The following is a 21,402-nucleotide window of genomic DNA, read 5'->3' on the forward strand; positions in this document are numbered from 1 at the left end:
TCAGCCTCTCTGGGACCAGGGCTTTCATCAGGACTCACTGGTAACCCCCACCAATCGGTAGTCCCTGGCAGTTTAATTAAGAAACCGGGTAAAGGCAGGAAGATAACATGCTAGCCTACATAGCCGGTGTTATACACACGAATTGCATTGCTTGTATGAAGGTGATCCTAACTACATATGTTCATGCATTCACACCACAACATATACACCTTTGTATTTGGCCAGTCAAACAAGGGATGCAGTGGCCACAACCTTTAAAAACAGCCCACGTAGAATGCAGATTGATAGATGGGGCACCTTGCGCAAGTGTTGATGCGTTTTGCACCCCTGTTACTGCCTGGTGAACCCAGGATGTCTCATCTATGAATTTACATACTAAGTGCTGTGTTTTGAAAGGTGATGCGCTGAACTGTGCATCCCTTATTGAGGAAAAAACAAGGGTGCATACATTGTGGTGGAAATGTGTCAATATACATTCTTTCGATCTTCTACCAACAGGCAATACTAATTGTGTGTACCACATTGGCTAAGTAAGCCAGCACTCTCAACATTTGCCCTATTTCTTAATTAGATTCCTAGGGAAAGGGATAGTACTACTAATTGTTAGGGGTTAACATTGAGTACTGATGAAAGCTGTGGACCTGTAAGAACCAATAATTATATGGCTGAAACATGTCGACGAGCAGGATATTTAGATAAATAAAATCCAAAGGCATCCTCTCTGTAGTTACTCTTGGTTGTTAACACGTACCCTCTTGCCTCATATATTATAAAGCGCTCTGATACCCCCGGTGGTCATGTTCGCGCTATTTAAAACTTTATTAATAAATACAACAACAAAATCTACTTTCTTCTATTTCTAAGCACATAAGGGGCACCCAAAATAAAATGATACAAGAGTAGTCTCACAGTATTGTTTAAGCATCTTTTTTAGTTTATGGTCCTTTTTAAGTAATAGGTGTTTATCTGATAGTTGAAGTCTAGAACATCTCGCACTATTCCCATAGTGCGTAGGTTTGGGATGCCTTGGTGTTATTTGATTGACTCGAGGCAGTATTCTGTCCCCTCTCACATCCCATTTGGAGAAGTGTGTGTTACTTCTCTAATTGCCTCACTTAAGACACAGGGAGGGGAAAGAGGCTAAAACCCTTGGAGTACCCCCTGTAAAGTGATTCTTAATGTTGCTTGTCCATTCGATTCATGTCTTTTACGATTGATGGGCATGATGTTACCAGTTGGCACCTATCCGTTATTTGTACTTCTCACTACCATTGATAAATATTAGATGGCCATATGCAGGTAACTAATCAGTTTTGCTGTATGATGTTCAGTATATTGTATGTTATACAGATAATACCATCTGTAGTGATTCTCTCTGTGGTTGTGCGTTTTATTGGATGTTCATCTTTGTTGCAATTAGTTTCCCCCCCTCTTCTTTCTCCATTGTATTCCAATCTTCTGCACCCATTTTTGAATTCTGCCTTTTGAGGTAAATGATGCCAGGGCATTCTTTACAGATTTAAAGTGTTGCTATTTCATACTTTGTTGTATTGCTAGTATGTAAATAGAGAAACCTGTCTCTTTCTTGTGTGCAACATATTTTATGTGCTTGGAGTCTACTCATAAAAATATTAAGTATTATAAAGGGAAGTGTTAAGCAGAACAGTTTTCAAAAGCAATGTTGGGCTTACATTTACCTTTTTTAATGTTCATCAGAGTGGCAGAGTGTAATTAACTGTTTGATATGTAAAGAAGAACTAGGTTCTTAAGAAAAATTGGAAGGACTGATGTCCTAGAAAAGTCCTTGGCAGGCAATTTAGATTCATCACTTCAAGCGTAGAAGGTAAGCTTTTAATATGTGATCCTGGAAATTATTAACCATTGGGCTAAATACCTCAGTATTTAAACAAACAAAAAACAGTTTCACTGAAATTACTGATCATGTCTGATAACCTTCTATCAAAGAATGCCAGTGTACAGGATTCAACTGGCTTATTTAATGGTTAAACTTGATGGCATGGCAAAGTAGTGAATAATTAGTGGTAGAGTGTCACATGCGGATTTCCTCATTTAGACCAAAACATGACTGATCAAGCACAGGCTAAAGTGAATCTGAATTGACACTAGGTCCCTATGAGGGGACCAGTGCCTGCAAATCATGCCTTGAGGTCTGAATGTTTTGTCTGAGAAATCAAAGACTTTTCTGTATCTGGTGATCAGCACAGAAAAAGTGACACTTTTTTAAAGCCCTGGCAGAAGGGTAAAATAGTTACCCAGCGGAACTGGGAAAAAAATTATTGGTACCATCTGCTGTAGATTCAACACAGCATGTCTTCCAAGTGCAACATTGGGTCATGACTCTAAAATGAGTATTCGTGGAATAGTAGAAAGTGATCCGAGTGTCGGTCAACAACAAAAAGATGGCAGCATTTGTGTGATTTGTCAGGACCAAAAGGCAGTTGGCAGGATGGATTTAGAAGCATTATAAATGATATCCTTTTCTGGTGCATCTTGGCGCTAAAGAAAGTATTACAATAACTAAGCAGTTAGCAGAGGGAGGCAAGAATTGTAGTTTTGCAGGAAAGCCTAAGTAATAGCAGCATCACTGGTCTCACTGTCTTATTGGATCTGTTGATTTGCCTCTTGGGAGCCTGGGTGATGGCTTGCTTTTTTCTTGGAGTTCCATAAAATGCCATCTCGCCTCAAACCTCCTGGAATCCTCTATACCGAAGATTGCCCTATTCTTGGACAGATGAGGGCCCACCTTTCCTGAACCTCTTGTTTAAGTAAGGTAGGGAGTCTGTTAATAATAGGGAAAACCGCATTCATTAGTGACAGACATAGTAAATGGGAGACCATTTTCAGTTTTGGCTCTCAAAATGCAGAATCCAATGCAATGTTTTGAAGTTGTAAGAATTATTTGATAGGAGTCAGGATTTTTTAGATGGCTGACCAGGGTCAGGAGCTTCAGTTGCTGGGGAAATTGGGACAGGGTGGAAAAGTAAGCAGGATGAGTTGAGGATATATGGAAGATGTAAACATGAGTTAAGGGTACATCAATACGTTTATTACATCGGGAGACACTATTACAGCTGAGATCTTCGGTGCAAATTGTTTGTCTGGCCAGTGAGGGCCATTTTGTTCTTCCCACTCTAAGAGTGAGATAAAGATGCTGGTGAAAATGTATTGATCACGAGATTAAATTGCTAATGAAGGTATTGTAATGCATGTGCTTTGATTAATGAGTCAGGAGTTCCATGTTCCTTCATTGCAGTGTTTTACCATGCAAGGTCTGGGGGAAAACTTGCGATGGATATCATGGATCTATTCATGACTTTAGATAGACATGGCCTGCCCTTGTAGTAGATCATAGTTATTCCTGGCGGTGGTGTAAATGTACATGGGATTTTGATTAAGTTGGGATTTTTCTCTCATAAGGATACACCAAAACCATTGGTCATGGCCAAGGGTGTAAAGTTCAGTTTGGGTTAATTAGTTAATGATGTGTAGGATTATAAGGCATTTTCAGATTTCCTTGTACCACCCACAGTTGAATTAATAGGGTGGTCTGGTTGATCAAAGGTAACATTCGGCTTACGTTGACGAATCCTATTGCTTAGAACCAGGTTGTGAGTGAAGTGGTGAATGTGTACTAGTTTAAGATACACATGTTGGCAGGGCAAAACCCATTTGTAATTATGTGTGGTAGAATTCCCTGTTTAAAGTTCCAGAGGTTAAAACCTATTTTATACCTTAACCTATTAGTTATTCAGGCCCTTGTGGGGTTTTAGGTTCACTACGTATTTCTGAATATTAGAGTATTCAATCTTCTATAATACCATTGATTTAGTGACTATTTAACTTCTAAGGGAAGCTTGATCCAAAGCTAAGCCCTGGCCACATGCACCCCAGGGCGATTATGCAAAAGCGAGGAAACAGTAAGGAGCCCCTTAGCTCTCATTATCTTCATATACCAGTTAAAGGTTGACCTCGAATGTTCTAGACGTCTGTGGACGATGACTTTCTACACTGCAGAAAGGCTCTAAAATTAATCCAGGGAGCTCCGGGGAACCAGAGCAGCCTTCATAAAGTGGATGTGATACAAATGCGACGTTTGTTGCCTGTGAATATCATAGCTTCGTGGTTTTGGATCCTGCAAAAATGTAGGGGTGTTATCAAAGCTGTCATCGTGAATTTACTTTTAACGCTCTGCATAGCTAATGCTTCATCTAGAATTAACGACTGCCAAGTTTAGTACCCCCGACAGATCAGCAGCATCTTTTTTGGGAATTTGAAGAAATGTTCCACACGTCTGGACTGTCTGTGCTGTAACGGTTTTTGTTTTGTTACTGAAAGATTTGAAGAAATGACTTGTCTGTTTCGGTGCATCTTTGAGCTTGGCTATGTATGTTGCTTACCATTAAATTATGTCACCATCACCTCGTATTCATTGATTGGCTGTCCATCAGGATAACATTCTTGCACTCTTAATGAACAACAGAGACATTACTGAGAACGTGGTAGGACAACAGCTGGAATGATCCTCTCTGTTATTATCTGGAATCCCCTCCTTTTAGTTTGGCTGCAGATAGGTTTAGCAGATTGGTAGATCATTGGTTACCAATTCTTTCAATTGTTCATAGTGTGGGCATTGACTCCGCCTAGAGCAGTAATGTTTTCTTACGTCCTAGTATTGACTGGTGTGACATATGGCCTCCTATGGGATGCTTGAGAGACTATTTTACATCAAAAGGTGCACTTCACCAACTTCAGTTCTTCATGCATACGTTTGGTACATAACACCATTACCACAAGCACAGTTATCACCACCAACATAACCAGCACCACTGCTACTATCATCACTGCCACTACGGCTATCGCCAACACTATCACCATCACGTTTTTGCTATCAGCAGTAGTCGATAGGTCTGATGTATGACTGACTTGAAATTCCAGCCAAACCGTTTGGCTTTGCTAGTACTTGTTCACAATGGAACTCGTTAGTTGTGGTTGTGACTAGCACAAATAAAGCACAGGTATTAAGTACGACATGTTTGTAATAATTTCTCCTTAGTGCATCTTTTTGGAGTAGGACTGTATTTGTGTAACTTTTTCTGTGCAAGAACCAGCGCATTTACCCATTATCAAAGTGGCTATTGTGCCTTAGAATGGACTTATTTGAGTTCCCATCTGTCAGTAGTATGGTGGAATGCTTGACTTTCTTACCTTATGTTTACAGGGGTTTGTTACCCTGCACTAGCAATAAGCACTGATTGAGTGCTCTATACAGTTGAATTAGGCGAACACTTGCACAATCTGTGTTAAAGATGTATCTCATTTCTGTTTGCCACTAGAGGTATAATTGAGAGCAGCGATGGAGAAGTCCGGCTTCAGCCATGGGAGCTTGCACAGTAGCACCAGCGATGAAGACCTGGTGGAGATTTCTGATGCCACATTGGACTTTTCCATAGCAGATGATGTTCCTCCCCTGGACGGGTACATGGATGAAGGTACTGTGGATTTTTCTCCTTCTCCTTCCGTAGTAGGTACTTTATCTCCTAACACAAAGGCTAAACAAACCTTAGTAAGCACATAACGAGACTCCTCATTTTATTTACACTAGTGCTTGTTGGTGCTGTTATTTCTTCATCTCTGGCTACACTCCACTCCAGTCTACCTCACTCCATTCCTATCTACCCCACTCCAATCGACCCCACTACAATCTACCCCACCCCACTAAATTTTAGCCTTGATGAACAGAAGCCTCACTGGTGTACAGTACGGCTAAAACACATTGCTAAACTTACTAGCTGTTGCATAGATGAGACCGATTGGCTGTGCCAATGTTTATCTGTTGGTTGTTTTAAGCGTCTTACTCATTTTGCTTCTGCCCACCAAAGCATTTGGCAATGGATCAGCCCACTTTATCCATTGGGTTGCTGCTAAATGAGCGACTGTATTTTGCTGGTGCAAATCCACCTGATAATTAGTCTATTTGATGACAAGGGCTGGTGGCCAATATCTGCTTTCTTTTCTGTTTTGTTTCAACAGTAATTTATCCATACCATTGTTGGACAGCAAAATTTTTTACTTTTTATTACATTCAACGTGTTAATTCCTATTGCCTATGAAAAATGCAAATAAAAAACATTGCAAGTTTACCAATTCCAGACCTATTGGTTTTGCCAATGCTCGTTTTCTTTGGGCAAGGCATTTGGTGTTTGACCTCATGACAGATTTGCCGGAGTAAATAAGTAAATGTGTGTATTATACATGTTGGAGTGATGGGTGCAATATGCTTTGATATTTGCCATTCCCATATTCTGTAAGGCACCCAGTGCCTCAAGATACCAAAACAATTCCCACACAGGCCACATTATAGATCCACAGTACTCCTATAAAGCACAAAGAAGAGACCAGTCTCAACCACACTGATATAAAGTATGAGCAGAATATAATTCTCGCACTTCGCACCATTCAATGCGTAAATGTAGTGCACGTTCCCCAAAACCTGTTCTGAGCATTCCCACCACCCCACACAAATCAAAACACTTTCCACACAGACAACATTATACAGCCACACTCTACCAACCAAGCATAACCAGGGTTGTACTGGCCTATAGGGCAATCTGGGAGTGTACGAAGGGTGGGTCTGACAGGTCAGTGTTTTGGCAGTTTTTTTTGGGGGGGGGGGCGATTGTGGGCCTGTTATGGTTTTTTGGGCCGTTGTTAGGTCTTGCCTAGGCAGTGCGTGCACTGTCTCTGTGAGACATGCTGTATTCTGGATATTGGCTTTAAAAGCTCCACCCATTTCAAGCACTTCTCCTATTACATGTGTTCTTCAGAGCTTGTAATCAAAATGTCTTTAAGTTTGAGCACTGGAGGCGAGTGCTTGTGGTTTACAGAGCTCTGTTATAAACATGGCTGTAAATCTTGCTCTTATCTTGCCACATTTGCTGTGCATTCAAGACCAAGGTCTGTTTTGGCTGCAGTTGCCTCCTCCTCCTCCTCCTCCTCCTCCTCTTCCTCCCTCCTGCTTTTGAAAGGCACGGCCTGGTGTGACATACCTTGCCTTCCTATGGCTCAACAAGCATTTGCAATGCGTCTCGCATTTGCAGAGTTTGAGGTATTGGCATTATAAATGACAATGGCTTTTTTTATGTGTTTTAAAAATCTGCAAGCAGTGCGTAAACAGGCACGTTGTACTTATAGCCCTTGCTTACAAGAAGCAAGGCTTGCACCTCTTTTACTGCCAGCCTTGCTTCTCGTAAGTAATGACTAGAAGTACAAAGTACATGTTTACGCCCCTCTTAGAGGTTTTCAAAACACAAATATAAGGCATTGTCATTTACAATGCCATTAGCGCAAACTCACACATGTGAGACCTATTGCATTGCAACTGCTTGTTTAATGTTGATTCACTGAGATTACCAGAAACATTGCAGCAAACACAAATTCATGCGGTCTTCCACAATTTGCAAATCACCTATACAGTTTGTCTTTACAATGTCAAAACTGCCCCGATTTGCAAAGGTCGGCCACTTTCTTAGCTATCTGATTCACTAACGCACAGCCACTATTAATTTGGTGTCTTTGCCTATCTTCTGTCCTTGTCCAACCCTAAGCACAATGAGCAGAATAGGCATTTATGCACCCACCGAGAGCGCCTGAGGTCTTGGTGGTATATGGCGCTACAAACCTGTTGAATGCTTATGAAATTTGATGACATACCACTTCCCGAAGTCCCCTTTAGTCTGCCACTGCAAATGCCAATGCCAGTACTTCACATAATGTCCCAGCCCCTTCACGACACAGCTAGCCATGCACTAACCAAAGCTGGCTAACTCCTACTTTATTCTCAAGGACTGACCCGTTTCCTTCTTTATCGTGGTTCTTTTGGTACACAGCAGTGTTAGCTTGACAATTAGGGTGGCTGTTTAAAGTAGTGGAGCCCAAATCTCATAGATTAGGAATTTTTACTAAAGGATTTTACCATTCGTTAAGAGGCCCAGATATATTTCAGCTTGAAACATTGCTAGGGTTGTGGTATGGCTAGTTACCCCGCTTGGGTAAGCTCATTTAATGTTACGTTTTCAGGGTGTATTTTTTTTCAACTACAAATCTGATGTCGTCCTCAGTCTGGTTCCTCTTACGTTCACATTTTTTTAAGCAAACAAAAAAAACCTCTGATTTGACCTTGTGTCAGGATCTAGGGTTCACTCTTTAGTCATTTCAAATTGATAACTTTAGGATCCATTATTACGCTGATAAACTTAATATCGACACCATACCTGCGTCAGCTAATGCAAATAATATTTCTTTATTGTATTTGGGAAGTCTGGCTGAAAAACCAAATATTATTATTTAGTTGGTGTAAAGGATACCACTTGGATGATTGAAATAGAAGTGGAAATCCGTAGAGATCCACATTCTTAAAATTAAGACAAGAGAAATCATGGCTTGTGTTGCATGACGTTTATCTACTTATTTGCACGTGCAAATTTGATAAGTGTGTACAAGGTGCAGGCATCAGAGTTCCCCATTCAAAGGGAAATAAAGAAAAAGTCAAATATGTGGTTACAAAATTAAAATGGCATGAGGTTTTGAGAGCGAGAAAGTATGTACAAAATTAACAACGTGATTTAGGAAAAATATCCACTATATTAGGATGTGAGAAAGTGTATATAGCACAAATAGATTTAGCTAACTGTCATAAACATCACAAATTCACGTGCTTTGAATAATTCCATCATTGCTTGTGGCCTAGCCTATGAACCGCGTGACAAGTCATGCTACTTTTAAGCAGAGCGGCAAGTAGTGTGAGTCTTTCGGGCCATTGACATGGAAATATGGGAGTGCCTTAAGGGCAGTGACATTGATGTGGCATTTTGGCTGGCATGCACTTTAAGGATGCATACAGACTTGGTTCCCACAGTCGCTGATTAGTCTTTCTTTGAATCACAGTAGGCTGTGCCCACTAGAATGTCAGCGGTTCTAAAAGCCATCATGGAAGGAAGAAGCCCAATGTTTTTTTCTGATCTTTAAACGACTAGGAGGGAAATAAAGCACAAGCCTTGCTCCAAGAGGTGTTGTGGCCCTTTTGAATGCCAGTTATACATCTGTCCGCTGATATCTCCTTTTGCACTTGAGGCAGAATGCAAATACTGCTAGGTCTATGTGTGGAGTAAATAAAAAGCAGAAATCTTGCTCTCGAAAATCGAATTTTGGGATTTCACCTCTGTATGAACTGTTTCTGTGCCCATTGTGGCCATCAGTAAACTTTATTCTAGCCTTAAGATTTTAAATCTAGTTTTATCTTTGATATTCTCCTGACGCGCCACACACTTTCAAAATCAATGGAAGTAAAAGCTATTTGGAGAGAACACCGAGAGAATGTTTGTTACTTGTTTGTCTACCACACTTCTACTTGTATGGTCTTGGATATCTTTCCTTGTTTAATTGGGTGGAGGCCTGAGCCTGCTCATTTTATCCAAATCCATGTAGCCCACAGCCAGAGTCTGCCATGCCAGTATTTGGTGGAAGAGTATGTGTTTGTAGAGTAGACTAGATGAGAAGAGTATGATGTCATAGATAGGTGTGCTTGTGGTGCTGAGGGTAGGCGTGCTTGTGTCGAGAAGAGAAGTAAACTGGAAAACATACAGTTATAAGTACTTAAAGTAAATTCCATTCAGATGCATCTCTTAGCATACTCGGTCGTAGGTTCATTACTGCTTGGGACGGTTTAGCTGGTTAGTTGATTGAGATAGGCCTTGTTGATTTCCTGGTTAGTTTCCTGGGCGTTTATCAATTCTCCTGGTCACCTGGATCAGTCATCTGTTTGTTGGGTACAGGTGCCAAGCAAGGTGGCCTCTCAACAGAAATGAATGGGAAATCCACAAGGTGCCACGCAGGGTCCAGTTTCTCTTAGTGAAGAGAATTAGTGTTGATAGTAGACAAAGTGTCTGGCTTTGCTGGTTCCATAATCTTTGATGAAACGCTGAGTGATTGAGGGCAATCTAGGCCCTTCGCTTATCTCATTCATCAGGTGCCATTGAAAGGCTGGCTGTTGGATTAATGGATATTGTCTGAGGATACCTGGTTAGTTTTTCTTTAGTGAAAAACAAGGTGATTAACTTAAGCAAACCATCAGTTGGCAGAATTACCTACAGAACTCTGAGCTGTAAAACAAAAACAACAAAAAAGAAACTGAAGCTCCAAAACGTCTCTTTCCAGGATTGAATTCCTTCTTTTTCGCCAGGACCCCGTCGGATCTCTAAGAAGTATCAGGGAGCGTTTGATTGTGTTTCTTCTGTCTCACTGCTTCAGACTACTGGAAGCTTAAAGTCTACAGTGAATTGGCAGGATATCAAGACTACGATCCTGTGATCCATCGAAGAAGTGATACATTTGCATTTATTGTTGTCAGTTTCCAAGCTATTGCCTGTGACCTATAAATGATGAATCCACCAGGGGTGTAGTGTGGGATACTGAGAGGGAGCGTTTTTAGATATGAATGAGAATTTGTGAGAGATTTTGGTAATTAATTTTTTCTATTTCAATCTTGCTTGTCTTTCACCATTATTTTGCCCATTCCTGCTGAAATAGCTGGATGATTCATTCCCTCTTTGCTTTTTGAATTTGCATCGCTGTGAGCAGAAGCCATTAGCCGCCCATCATACAGCTGTGACATGGACTAGAAAGCGAGCTGCAGGCTAGTAACCCAGAGCCTTTATTGGCAGATCAGACTGCACGTTGCGCTAGCTCAGAAGGGGACGTGCGCCTCGTGGGCGCCACTGACTTAAAGTAACAATATTGTAACACCTGTAAGAAGTTCGGACAGTGAGGGCTTAGCGGAATAGTAAGTGAGAATAAACCAAATGAGATCAGTCTGGAAGATGTGATGCCCAGGGGCAGCAGGACTCTGATGGCAGGCCCAGAATCAATGGTCTCCTAAAAAGTGAGGAGCAGAGCTAGAAAGTGGCTTGAGAGCTATTGCTTTGATGGTGGCAGAGGCCATGCTTTGCTGGTGGAGTTGGAACAGACAGCACTGTATCGGTGGCAGCTTGCAGCGGAGGACCTGGTGGGTCTGTGCAGAATGGCAGGGTCACCGTTTATACGGTTCTGTTGTTTCAGTTTCTCTTTTGGTTCCTGAGGCCACGTTTGTGCAATTTTGGCGAATGACAAACGTTGTGCATAATTCATGTCCTGCACAGGGCCGCTCATGTGCTTGCAGTGTTATGGCCTCATCAGATCTGGCAAGTTTTTCGACTGAACACAACATTGAGCCTTCCGTCTGCCCCAAACTCCCCACTGCATTAGTAAGGCCAGGTCCAGCAGTATGAAATGAACAAGATCCGACGTGATGGGCACAGCCCATGACCCCACTGACCCTTTGAGTGACCATCGACATAAAACCGGGCATAAGCAGGTGCCAGGATCACATCTCTCTAACGAGCTCGTACATTTCCATCGTTTTCTTGGAATTGCTTGATATTATAGGAGGCAAATTATGTGATTTCACCCACCTTTGGTGTCTGCCATGCCATCATCAGTTTTGGGGAGAGGGTGGTGCAGCCAACCCCTGTTGCCGTAGAGCAGCCCTCGCAACGCCGCTGGCCCCGGCTGAAGTAAACACTGCGGCCTTCAGGCTGTGGGATCCTGGGACTCCCTGCCACGGCCCTCGTCTGCAGCAGGCCAGCGCCCTAGATGAAGGGGAGTGCGTGGAAGGCAAACGAGCCCACCCCCACAAACACACATCCGCATTATTTGATTTACCATTCCCTTTTCACGTGATCGTGGGCAGCCACGCCCTCACCAAGCCCATTATGAAATCAGCAGAACATCCTAAACACACACGCCTCCCCCTGGCTCCACCGCAAAATCCCTCGTGCCCGGTAAATGGGAGAAAGAACAGAGGTTTTACCCAAGCATCACTCCCAAATAGAATAATGTAACCGACGGGTCCACGTGCACAAAAAGTGATCGTCCTTCTCGTATAGAGCCATTTAGGCACATACGTTGAACTTAAACGTGGAAGTGTCTCTGTGACTTATGTCCTTTGAGCAGGACTTTAAGTGGGATGAAGAAACTGAAGGGTCTCTCAAAGGGGCGTGGCCAATGTAATTAAGGGTGTGGCCTAAAAACACGAAAGCTAAAAATCTGTGCTTAGCATAGTGTGCCACCCAACTTGTATTTTGCTGTTTCTGTCATTGCATCTAGATATATGATACAACAAGTAACTTCACACCTACAACAAGTCAGGACTATTGGCTTTGTCAATGGTTGTTAGTTGCATAAGATAAATAAGCAGCAACTATGGCTTGTATATAATATTGAAAAGCTTCCACTTAAAGCCCTGGTGACACCACGATAATGTTGCTGCTCCTGAGTTTCATAAAGAGAATATAAATCCAGAGAGAAAATGACTCTTTGTAGGATGTTCCTTACCCTACAAGGCTCAGCTAGCATGACGTCATGTCGTAACTGCTCCTCTAGTGAGAAGTGATCAGTGTCAGCAGCGCACATGGATGTGCCTGCTGTCACTGCAGTCCAGAAAAAAACGGACCGCTTGTGCTAGGGCACACAGCAGAGCCCGATAGAGACCCGTTTCGAGGCCCTTTTAAAAAAAAAACTGGCAGGGCTCAGCATCGGTGAGACCCGGCCCACCTAAAGCCTGCCTCTGAGAGTGATTCGTGTGTTACATACGGGCACTGGCTCGCCCTGCAGTGTGTAACGTGGAGCGCTCGTGGAACAGAGCAGGGAGTCACTCGGGTGCGCACCGGCCTCTGGGAAGGTGACCTGTGGATCCCAGCGCTGCCCTGAACACCTGTGCCACCTTGCGCAGCTCGCTTACGATGTGTGCAAACCTGAAGGGCACACAAGGATTGACGCCTCAAAGGACAGCCCCTTCCTGTCTCTTTATTTGAGAACCGCGGGTCTGACGCACTTTATCCGATATGGACAGTGTCCTGCGGGCCCTCCTCTCCCCCAGAAGACTCGAGTAATTTCTAGTACTTTTGCCCCTTGTTTGCATCGGAGCCCAGCAATGGTTAATGAGTTACTTAAGGTGTCTGACTAATTCTTTCTCACAATAAAGTCAGTAATTGATTACAAGAGCACGAGAGCAGAGGGAGCGCTGCGAAGGGCCTTCTCTGACCGGACCGGAGGAGGGTATCTGTGACGGCCTGGTTTCCTCGGATTATGGAAGCGTCTGTAGGTTTGCATTACTGAAAATCCAGTTCTCATGACTGCCGGCTGCTCTGCACACCTCTCAGTAGTAAGGGCAACCACCTAGCAGAATGGCCTCCCCTGCTGAACCAGGTAAGGCTCGTGGGTTTGAAATTGGGGCCTTTGGAGGGACTTGTTCGGTGACGTGCGGCCTACAAGTGGCTCTATGAAGTGGCTTCAGCCTCTGTGGCCTTTCTTATAAATCTAAGGAAATCAAAAAGGGGGAGTGAAGAGGTGATACCGATGGGCACCGAGGTGGGCACGTCCTCCTCTTATCAGGGATTTAGGTTAATCAAAAAGGGCCACCTCACAATGGGTGGGTGTATATCCAGATGTCATTGGAATACACCTTCTTTGTTAAAATACCCCTCACACACCAAAAGGGCCCTTGGTGTCATGCTTCATCATCGGGGTCTTCCCGTCCCGCTGCGGGGCGGGGCAGTGCTGCGACAAGCGGATACGCTGGAGCACCTTTAGGTGGAGGTGCTATGTGTTGGGAGTGAGTGTCAGTGGGGTCAGGAGTGATATAAGTGTGAGTCGTTAAAAAATACCTGGCCTAGTGGAAAAAAGAAATTTTATTAAACACTGGCTGGTATTATTATACCAGCCAGTGTATATACAAAAAAAGTGGATCCACGGAAGCCGCAGACGAAGGAGGAAGCACGAGCGTGCGAGGGGCTCATTGGGACCCCACCTTACCCTTCTGTCTTAAGCTGGCTCATGAGGCATTGACTCCTCCAATGATAAGCATACTACATTATTAGTGTGGAAGCATAAATGTGTTGTAATTATTAATTGTAGTTACACACATAGTTAATCGTTTTTCACTTTTTTTGTATATACACTTTTTCTACCTCTGTGGAGAAACACTAGTGAGTGACAGGGGGATCTTCCCCTAGGTCCTGACGAAGAGGCCCGTGCCTCGAAACATGTTGACCCACATAGGAGAGAGAGCCTATTAATCTGCTCCATCTCTCCGCTTCACTTTTCTTTTAATAATACCAGCCAGTGTTTAATAAAATTTCTTTTTTCCACTAGGCCAGGTATTTTTTAACGACTCACACTTATATCACTCCTGACCCCACTGACACTCACTCCCAACACATAGCACCTCCACCTAAAGGTGCTCCAGCGTATCCGCTTGTCGCAGCACTGCCCCGCCCCGCAGCGGGACGGGAAGACCCCGATGATGAAGCATGACACCAAGGGCCCTTTTGGTGTGTGAGGGGTATTTTAACAAAGAAGGTGTATTCCAATGACATCCGGATATACACCCACCCATTGTGAGGTGGCCCTTTTTGATTAACCTTTCTTATAAATCTCCAGGGATGTGTGTAATGTACTTCGAAACTCGACTCAATGTTTTTTTAACTGAATGCCAGCATTTAAATTGCAAGACTACGTCCAGGATCTTACTAACTGCCCCAGTTTCTAGCCCAGCATTTTACTAGCTGCCTCCATTTGTAGTCCAGGATCTTACTAGCTGCCCCGTTAATTATTTATTTATTTACTTGAATTTTATATAGCGAGTCCAGGATCTTACTAACTGCCCCCTGTTATAGTCCAGGATCTTAGTAGCTGCCTCTGTTTATAATCCAGCATTTTACTAGCTGCCCCCGTTTATAGTCCAGGATCTTACTAACTGCCCCCTGTTATAGTCCAGGATCTTACTAGCTGCCTCGTTTATAGTCCAGGATCTTACTAACTGCCCCAGTTTATAGTCCAGGATCTTACTAACTGCCCCTGCTTATTAACTGCCCCCGTTTATAGTCCAGGATCTTACTAACTACCTCTATTTGTAGTCCTGGATCTTACTAGCTGCCCCAGTTTATAGTCCAGGATCTTACTAACTGCCCCCGCTTATAGTCCAGGATCTTACTAACTGCCCCCATTCAAAATCATGTACTGAAATGTCTCCATGCACACAACTGTGTAGAATGACGGAAGATGTGCGGAGTGACTTTTGTGCAAGAATGCCCTTTATTCGTTGTTCTACAGCTCCAGCTGCCACAGCGTCCTAAATAACAAGCATTTATTATCCAGCTCTGTCAGTCTTCATTTGTCAACGTCTGAATTAGGAAACTACATCAGTCTGACAGATCTTCGGCGAGTGTGCATTCACACGCGAGCTACTCACCAGAATAGATCAATTCACCGCTCGGCTATATTGGAATATTTCCAGTAAAATGCGCTGGCTCCTTCCTATCACGTGTATATTCGGTTGTTGTGGCTGATCATATCGCTGTTCCCTTTTGGACTTTTTGTGTGAGAAAATATTTTAGACTCTTGCAATGGCCAGCATGAATGACATTTTGTCTGATACGTGGTTGGTGATTTCCCAAGACCGGCCATTTACTGATTCCAGGGAAAACAAATTTACACGGGTGTTTGCTGGAAATAGAATAATAAGAACCTCTCTTTAATACTCGGTACTATAGTGTTTCAGTTTGTGTGCTGTGGTAAATAAATAAATTATTACCGGATCTATTTTTGACTATAATCAATAAACAGGTAGCTCAATAAATAAGAGTCAAGATTCGAGGTAGTTGGAGTTGACAGGCTTTAATCAAGCATAAAGGACAGGAACAGGACAGCCTGTACGGGAGTAGGATGGCAGGGCCCGACAGCTGTCTGGCAGGATCTGGGAATTGGCTAGCGTAACTTTTAATATGGGTGCACAGTATATATATCAAAACAAATGCATTACATTCAATACAGTAGGCGTAGCAGTAGGCGTGGTTCGTAACAGTCGCGAAAGATAAGGGTAAAATGATGTAACAAGAAGGCGTGTACAGGGCGTATACATAGACATGTGATGTAAACGTAACAGAATATGTCATAAACGGGGCGGAAACATGGAGGGGGCTACCTGAGCAGCTGGGACCTCTAACCTAGTGGTGCGCGCAAACTGGCAATGACGTGTTACCAGGGAGAACTGGGGGCTATGACTTCTGCGCTAGAAGAGGAGACTAAAGTCTGGAGTGTCAGAGCGACATGTACCCAGGCATATCTAGTATCTGTTGTTTAGAGTACATGTTGATAGAATCCAAAAGTTATCAGGGCAAAGGCTAATAGACTCTAAGACTGGTGCATGCATTATTCTATATGTAGTGCGTGTGCGAGGAATATTCTATGAACATTAATACAGTATTTCTCTTACATGGAGACATAAAGGCTAGACCATGACGGAAACTATTGATGCGATTCAGTAGCTTAGGAATGCAGAGAAGAAGGGCTGGACTGATAACTAGAAACATAACATACTCTTGGCAGACTGGGAGGCAGAGCCAGGCCGGGCCCTGCGAGGCATGAAAGTAAGCTAAGGGTCAGGGATACAGGTGGGGGCTGTATCGCTCCTCGGAGAGTGTTCAGGAGACAGGAGCTGAATCTGAGTCCGGGCCCTTTTGAGGCCTAGAAACGGGGACAATTCAATGAATTAACGTGCACACTGTAAAATGTGGCAACGTAGGTTTACATAGGCCTAATATTCGTTGCTTTCACGAAGACTGGAAACTGGCATACTAGAGATGGACACAACTGTAATTGCGTCTTTAATCGATCAGAAGGGAATACATGCATATCGATCATGCACATATAACATAAGATGGGGAACACGTAGGCACATACAACATGGCAAAATTTACTTTTCCACATTCCCTCCTTGTGCCCTACGTTTCCATCAGGAAACATCTATATTCATGATACCATCTATCATTTCATATAGCATCATCTGCTCGTCTCGAATTGTCTTGGAACGGGACTTAGGACTAGGAATACAAGAGGTAGCACAAATGCCGCAAATCGCAGGGCCACATTGTATACAGAGGCAGCAACTGAATATGATCATTACTGCAATACCTAGGAATGACAATACTTTCCATCCCCAGGCAGATATAATACTCCAGAGCCAACCGGACCATGTCCAGGTGCCTGGATTCTGGTGTAACTGATGGGCAATTTTATGAAGTCTGGTTATAGCTGAATAAACAGACGGCGCGTTATTAGGAATGAAAATGCAGCAACTAGATCCGATGACTCTACATGCTCCTCCTCTATCGGCCAATATGACGTCAAGAACGAGACGATTTTGGAGCACGACAAATCTCATAGCAGATTGCTCTTCGGTTAAGTTACCTAGAGCAGAAGTAGTCTCATTCACTACTGCTTCAAGGGTTCTGGTTAACCTACGTATTAACTTACTATTCTGGATAGGTCCTATAAAGAAGAAGAAACCTTTATTGAAGTCTTGATACTGTTCTAGAGTAGTTTCAGTTTGATCGACAATTGGGGACTCGATCTCCCTTCTATGCCTGACGTGTACTAGATGTGTGTTTCTGTGATAATCAGATGGGGCTAGGAAAACTAGTGGCAGTAGGAAGGCAATATAACATGTTCCATCCCAATCGAGGGGCAGACGAACATATGCGGTCTGACCACAAACAAAATAAGAATGACGTGAGGCTTTGAAAATAGATTTCCCACTGTCACTATACTCGACAATAGTAGTACAATCACTATGTCCTACATGTGCGGAACCATTCTTTCTAATACATAATTCGCCTTTGACTGGTAGTACTGAAATAGCAGGTAAATCTGGAGTAGTATCGGACTGAACATTCAGGACCATAAAATTCGAAGAATAATTACCTAAATCATATACTTCATTTTCTAGATCTAACCCTGTTCTATGGGAGAGACCTTGCTTGTCTGGAAAACATGTTCTATTCAGAAGGGACATATCATTTGAGGATGACGTTAACGTGGACCATGCTCCACACGAACCATTATGTGAAAACGGATAAGGAAAGAGTGGCAGAACTCCCTTCGGTGTCTGGAAAGGGGGGAGTCGACCACACACCCAACAATTAGTGGCATTGCTGGTCTGGTGTGAATAGTGTAACATTCTAATGAATGTATTATTTCTCATAGCAAGACGATAGGATAGCTCGTGAGGAGGCAGATCACTAAATGTGTGCTCTGCTGTAGTATTAGAAAACTTGTTTGCATGTGAACTTGGAAAACATAAATGTAATGCATAACTTGTGCAGGTAACCATCAAACTTAGAAACAATATAAAACTTAGAAAAACGATACATCTTATGGAGTTTTGACTAACTCTCTCACTATGGGGGTCTATCTCATACATGTCAGAGACCTGTCTAACCGTTTCACCCGAGAGGGACTTAGACAATTAAACTGGCTGACTTATTTTACTAGACCGGAGTTTCTCTTTATACTCCTGCTGCGGAGTTTTCTCTAACAGAGGAACTTTCAGTTCAGGATTCAGATTAGAGTCTGGTTTCAGGCAGTCTTTAGAAATGGAACAGTTCTTTGAAAATGTTTTTTCTCGAACTCCATGGAACTTCTTTATATGGCTCAGATGGACCCACCCCTTGCGGCCCTCCAACTTCACGGCCGTGCGGGTGGTCAGGAGGACAAGTCGCGGCTCTTTCTAACGAGGCTCCAGCGGACTTGAACGATCAAAGTTCCTTACAAGGACGAGGTCGCCTGGAATGACCTCATGCGGTTTCACTTCAGTATTGTCTGGAAATGCAGCGGCAACCTGGGAACAAGAGTGTAGGGCAGACATCAAGGAAGCTAGGTAATCTGTCAACATATTACTGGAAACATCTGTAATACTGCGGGGTCTAGGTGTACCCCACATGTTTGGGGGGCGGCCGAATACGACCTCATAAGGGGACAGACCTGATCTGGAATGTGCAACCATCCTCATGAAGAATAAAGCAACTGGCAGGGCAACTAGCCAGTCTACACCTTTCTCTTTACATGTCTTAGCAATACGGATTTTCAGGGTCTTGTTATGTCTCTCTACGAGACCGGCTGCTTCAGGATGGCGCACACAATGGAACTTTCACTGGTACCCTAACAAGAGGGAAACATGTTTCATTAACTCGGATGAGAATGGCTGGCCGTTATCAGAATACACGACCCTAGGGAGTCCATAACGGGGAAAGAATTCACGAACCAACTGCCTGGCAGTGGTCGCGGCTGTGTAATCTGGAACTGGATATGCTTCTGTCCACCTGGACAAAGCGCATACAACTACGAGGACATACTTGAAACCTCGACATCGCTCCATCTGAATATAATCCATCTGGAGGACTTCAAAAGGGTGGTCAGGAGGTTGGAATCCACCTTGTTCCACCGGGACACCTTTACCTGGATTGAACTGACAACATATCATACATATACGGACTTTCTGCTTGGCTGCAGCTCGTAAGTGCTTGTTGAACCATAGGTTCTGAATACTGTCTAACATAGCTTTCTCTCCTAGATGTGCTGGACTATGTGCGGTATTAATAATGACTTGAACCATAGAGTCGGGGAGAAACCATGTGGCTTTTCCCTTCGTCAACCATCCTTGATCTGTCTGGACCCCTCCTTGTTCGGACCATTTCTTGATTTCTTCGGGAGTAGCATGTAACTGTATGTCTATGACATCTTGTGTAGGGTCCTTGACAGTCATACAAGTAGTCGGATCTGAAGTGAGTGTCTGTGTCGTGTTAACTGGAATGTCTGGAGTCTGAGCTGTAAGCTTGGCTGTTCGATCTGCTAGATCGTTACCTTGGGAAATAATGTCAGTAACTTTCGTATGTGCCTTGCACTTCATGATAGCGATAGCTGTCGGTAAATGTATTGCATCTAACAGAGCTTGAATGAGGAGACCATGCTGAATCTTGGTTCCATGAGAAGTCATGAAACCTCTCTCCTGCCAGAGCACTCCAAAGTCATGTACGACTCAGAATGCATAACGTGAATCTGTATATATGTTTACTTTCAGGTTTTTGGCACGTATGCAGGCTTGAGTCAGAGCGACTAGCTCTGCTGCTTGAGCAGACAGGGTGTCAATACGATGTGTTTCTATAACTTCAGTGTCAGTAGTCACTGCATACGCAGCTACTAGATCTCCTGTACTAGTTCTCATACATGAACCATCCACATAAAGTGTCAGGTCGGGATTAGGTAATGCAATGTCTGTCAGGTCTTGTCTTGGCTTGGTCATAGTGTTAACAACTTCCACACAGTCATGTGTGGCAGGATTTGAAGTAACTGACGGTAATAGTGTAGCAGGATTTAGAATGTTGCAGCGTCTGATTTCTACGTGTGGCTGGAACAGTGTCAGTTCATAACCTGTTAAACGTGCAATGGTCAAGTGCTGAGTCTGTGTTCGGTTTAAAAGAACTTCCACGGAGTGTGGGACTTGTACTGTCAGGGAATGTCCTAACACTATGGAATCACTTTGTCTGATTGCTAGAGCTGTGGCTGCAACTGACTTGAGGCACGCAGGCAGAGCCTGGGCTACTGGATCTAATGTGCTCGAAAAATAAGCACAAGGCTTGTACTGTCCTGCTTGATCTTGTGTGAGAACAGATAATGCAGTACCATCACGTTCTGTGACAAAAAGTGTAAAAGGCTTACTGTAGTTCGGTGTAGCTAGAACAGGTGCTTGGCATAAGGCTTTCTTTAATTCATTAAAACTAAGTGTATGTTCAGATGTCCAAGGGAGGACAGTCGATACGGCTGCCTCCTGTGTCGTTAACTGTATCAGTGGCTTTGCTAGAAATGCATACTGAGGAATCCATTGTCTGCAATAAGAAGTGAGGCCGATAAAAGCTCGTACCTCCTTCTGTGTCTTGGGCTGTGGAAGACTCGCTATTAACTGGATACGATCTGGTGTCAACTGCCTACCCCACTTGGACAGCAAGTGGCCTAAGTAGATCACTTGCTGGACACAGAACTGGAGCTTCGAAGGGGACACCTTGTGCCCCTGCTCGGCCAGGAAATACAGAACCGTAAGTGACGCACGCTCGCAGTCACGTTCAGAACGGGCTGTGATCAGTAGATCATCGACATACTGGAGCAGGGCAGTGTCAGATGGCATGTGAATATTGTCTAGTTGTCTCTTAAGTGCTTGACTGTAAATACTAGGACTTTCTGTGAAACCTTGAGGAGCTCGTGTGAATTTATAGCTCCTTCCATTTAAACAGAAACCGAAAAGGTACTGGCTGTCTGGATGAATGGGAACACTGAAAAATGCATTCTTGAGGTCGATGACAGTGAAAAATGTAGCTTCAGAATCAATGGCTGTTAATAGGGAAGAAATATCTGGGACTACTGGGTACTGGGGTATGATACATTTGTTAAGCTCTCGAA

The 21,402-nt window shown here is 43.5% G+C and overlaps 1 protein-coding gene across 3 annotated transcripts in view; it reads left to right on the forward strand.

The window, feature by feature from the left end:
- Nucleotides 1-21,402, forward strand: part of CLCN5 (chloride voltage-gated channel 5) — a 393,445-nt gene that overhangs the window by 160,608 nt on the left and 211,435 nt on the right. For 2 of the 3 annotated variants that reach the window (XM_078663825.1, XM_078663826.1), the window contains one exon: nt 5,355-5,510. In XM_078663825.1, the coding sequence (XP_078519951.1) occupies nt 5,375-5,510 (136 nt within the window). In that variant the 5' untranslated portion in view covers nt 5,355-5,374. Of the gene's footprint in view, nt 1-5,354; nt 5,511-12,912; nt 13,321-21,402 lie in introns of those variants that run through there. The other variant, XM_078663827.1, reaches the window with a different exon arrangement.

This window comes from Lissotriton helveticus, chromosome 10 (genome assembly GCF_964261635.1).
Source record: "Lissotriton helveticus chromosome 10, aLisHel1.1, whole genome shotgun sequence".
In the NCBI taxonomy this organism is placed as follows: domain Eukaryota; kingdom Metazoa; phylum Chordata; class Amphibia; order Caudata; family Salamandridae; genus Lissotriton; species Lissotriton helveticus.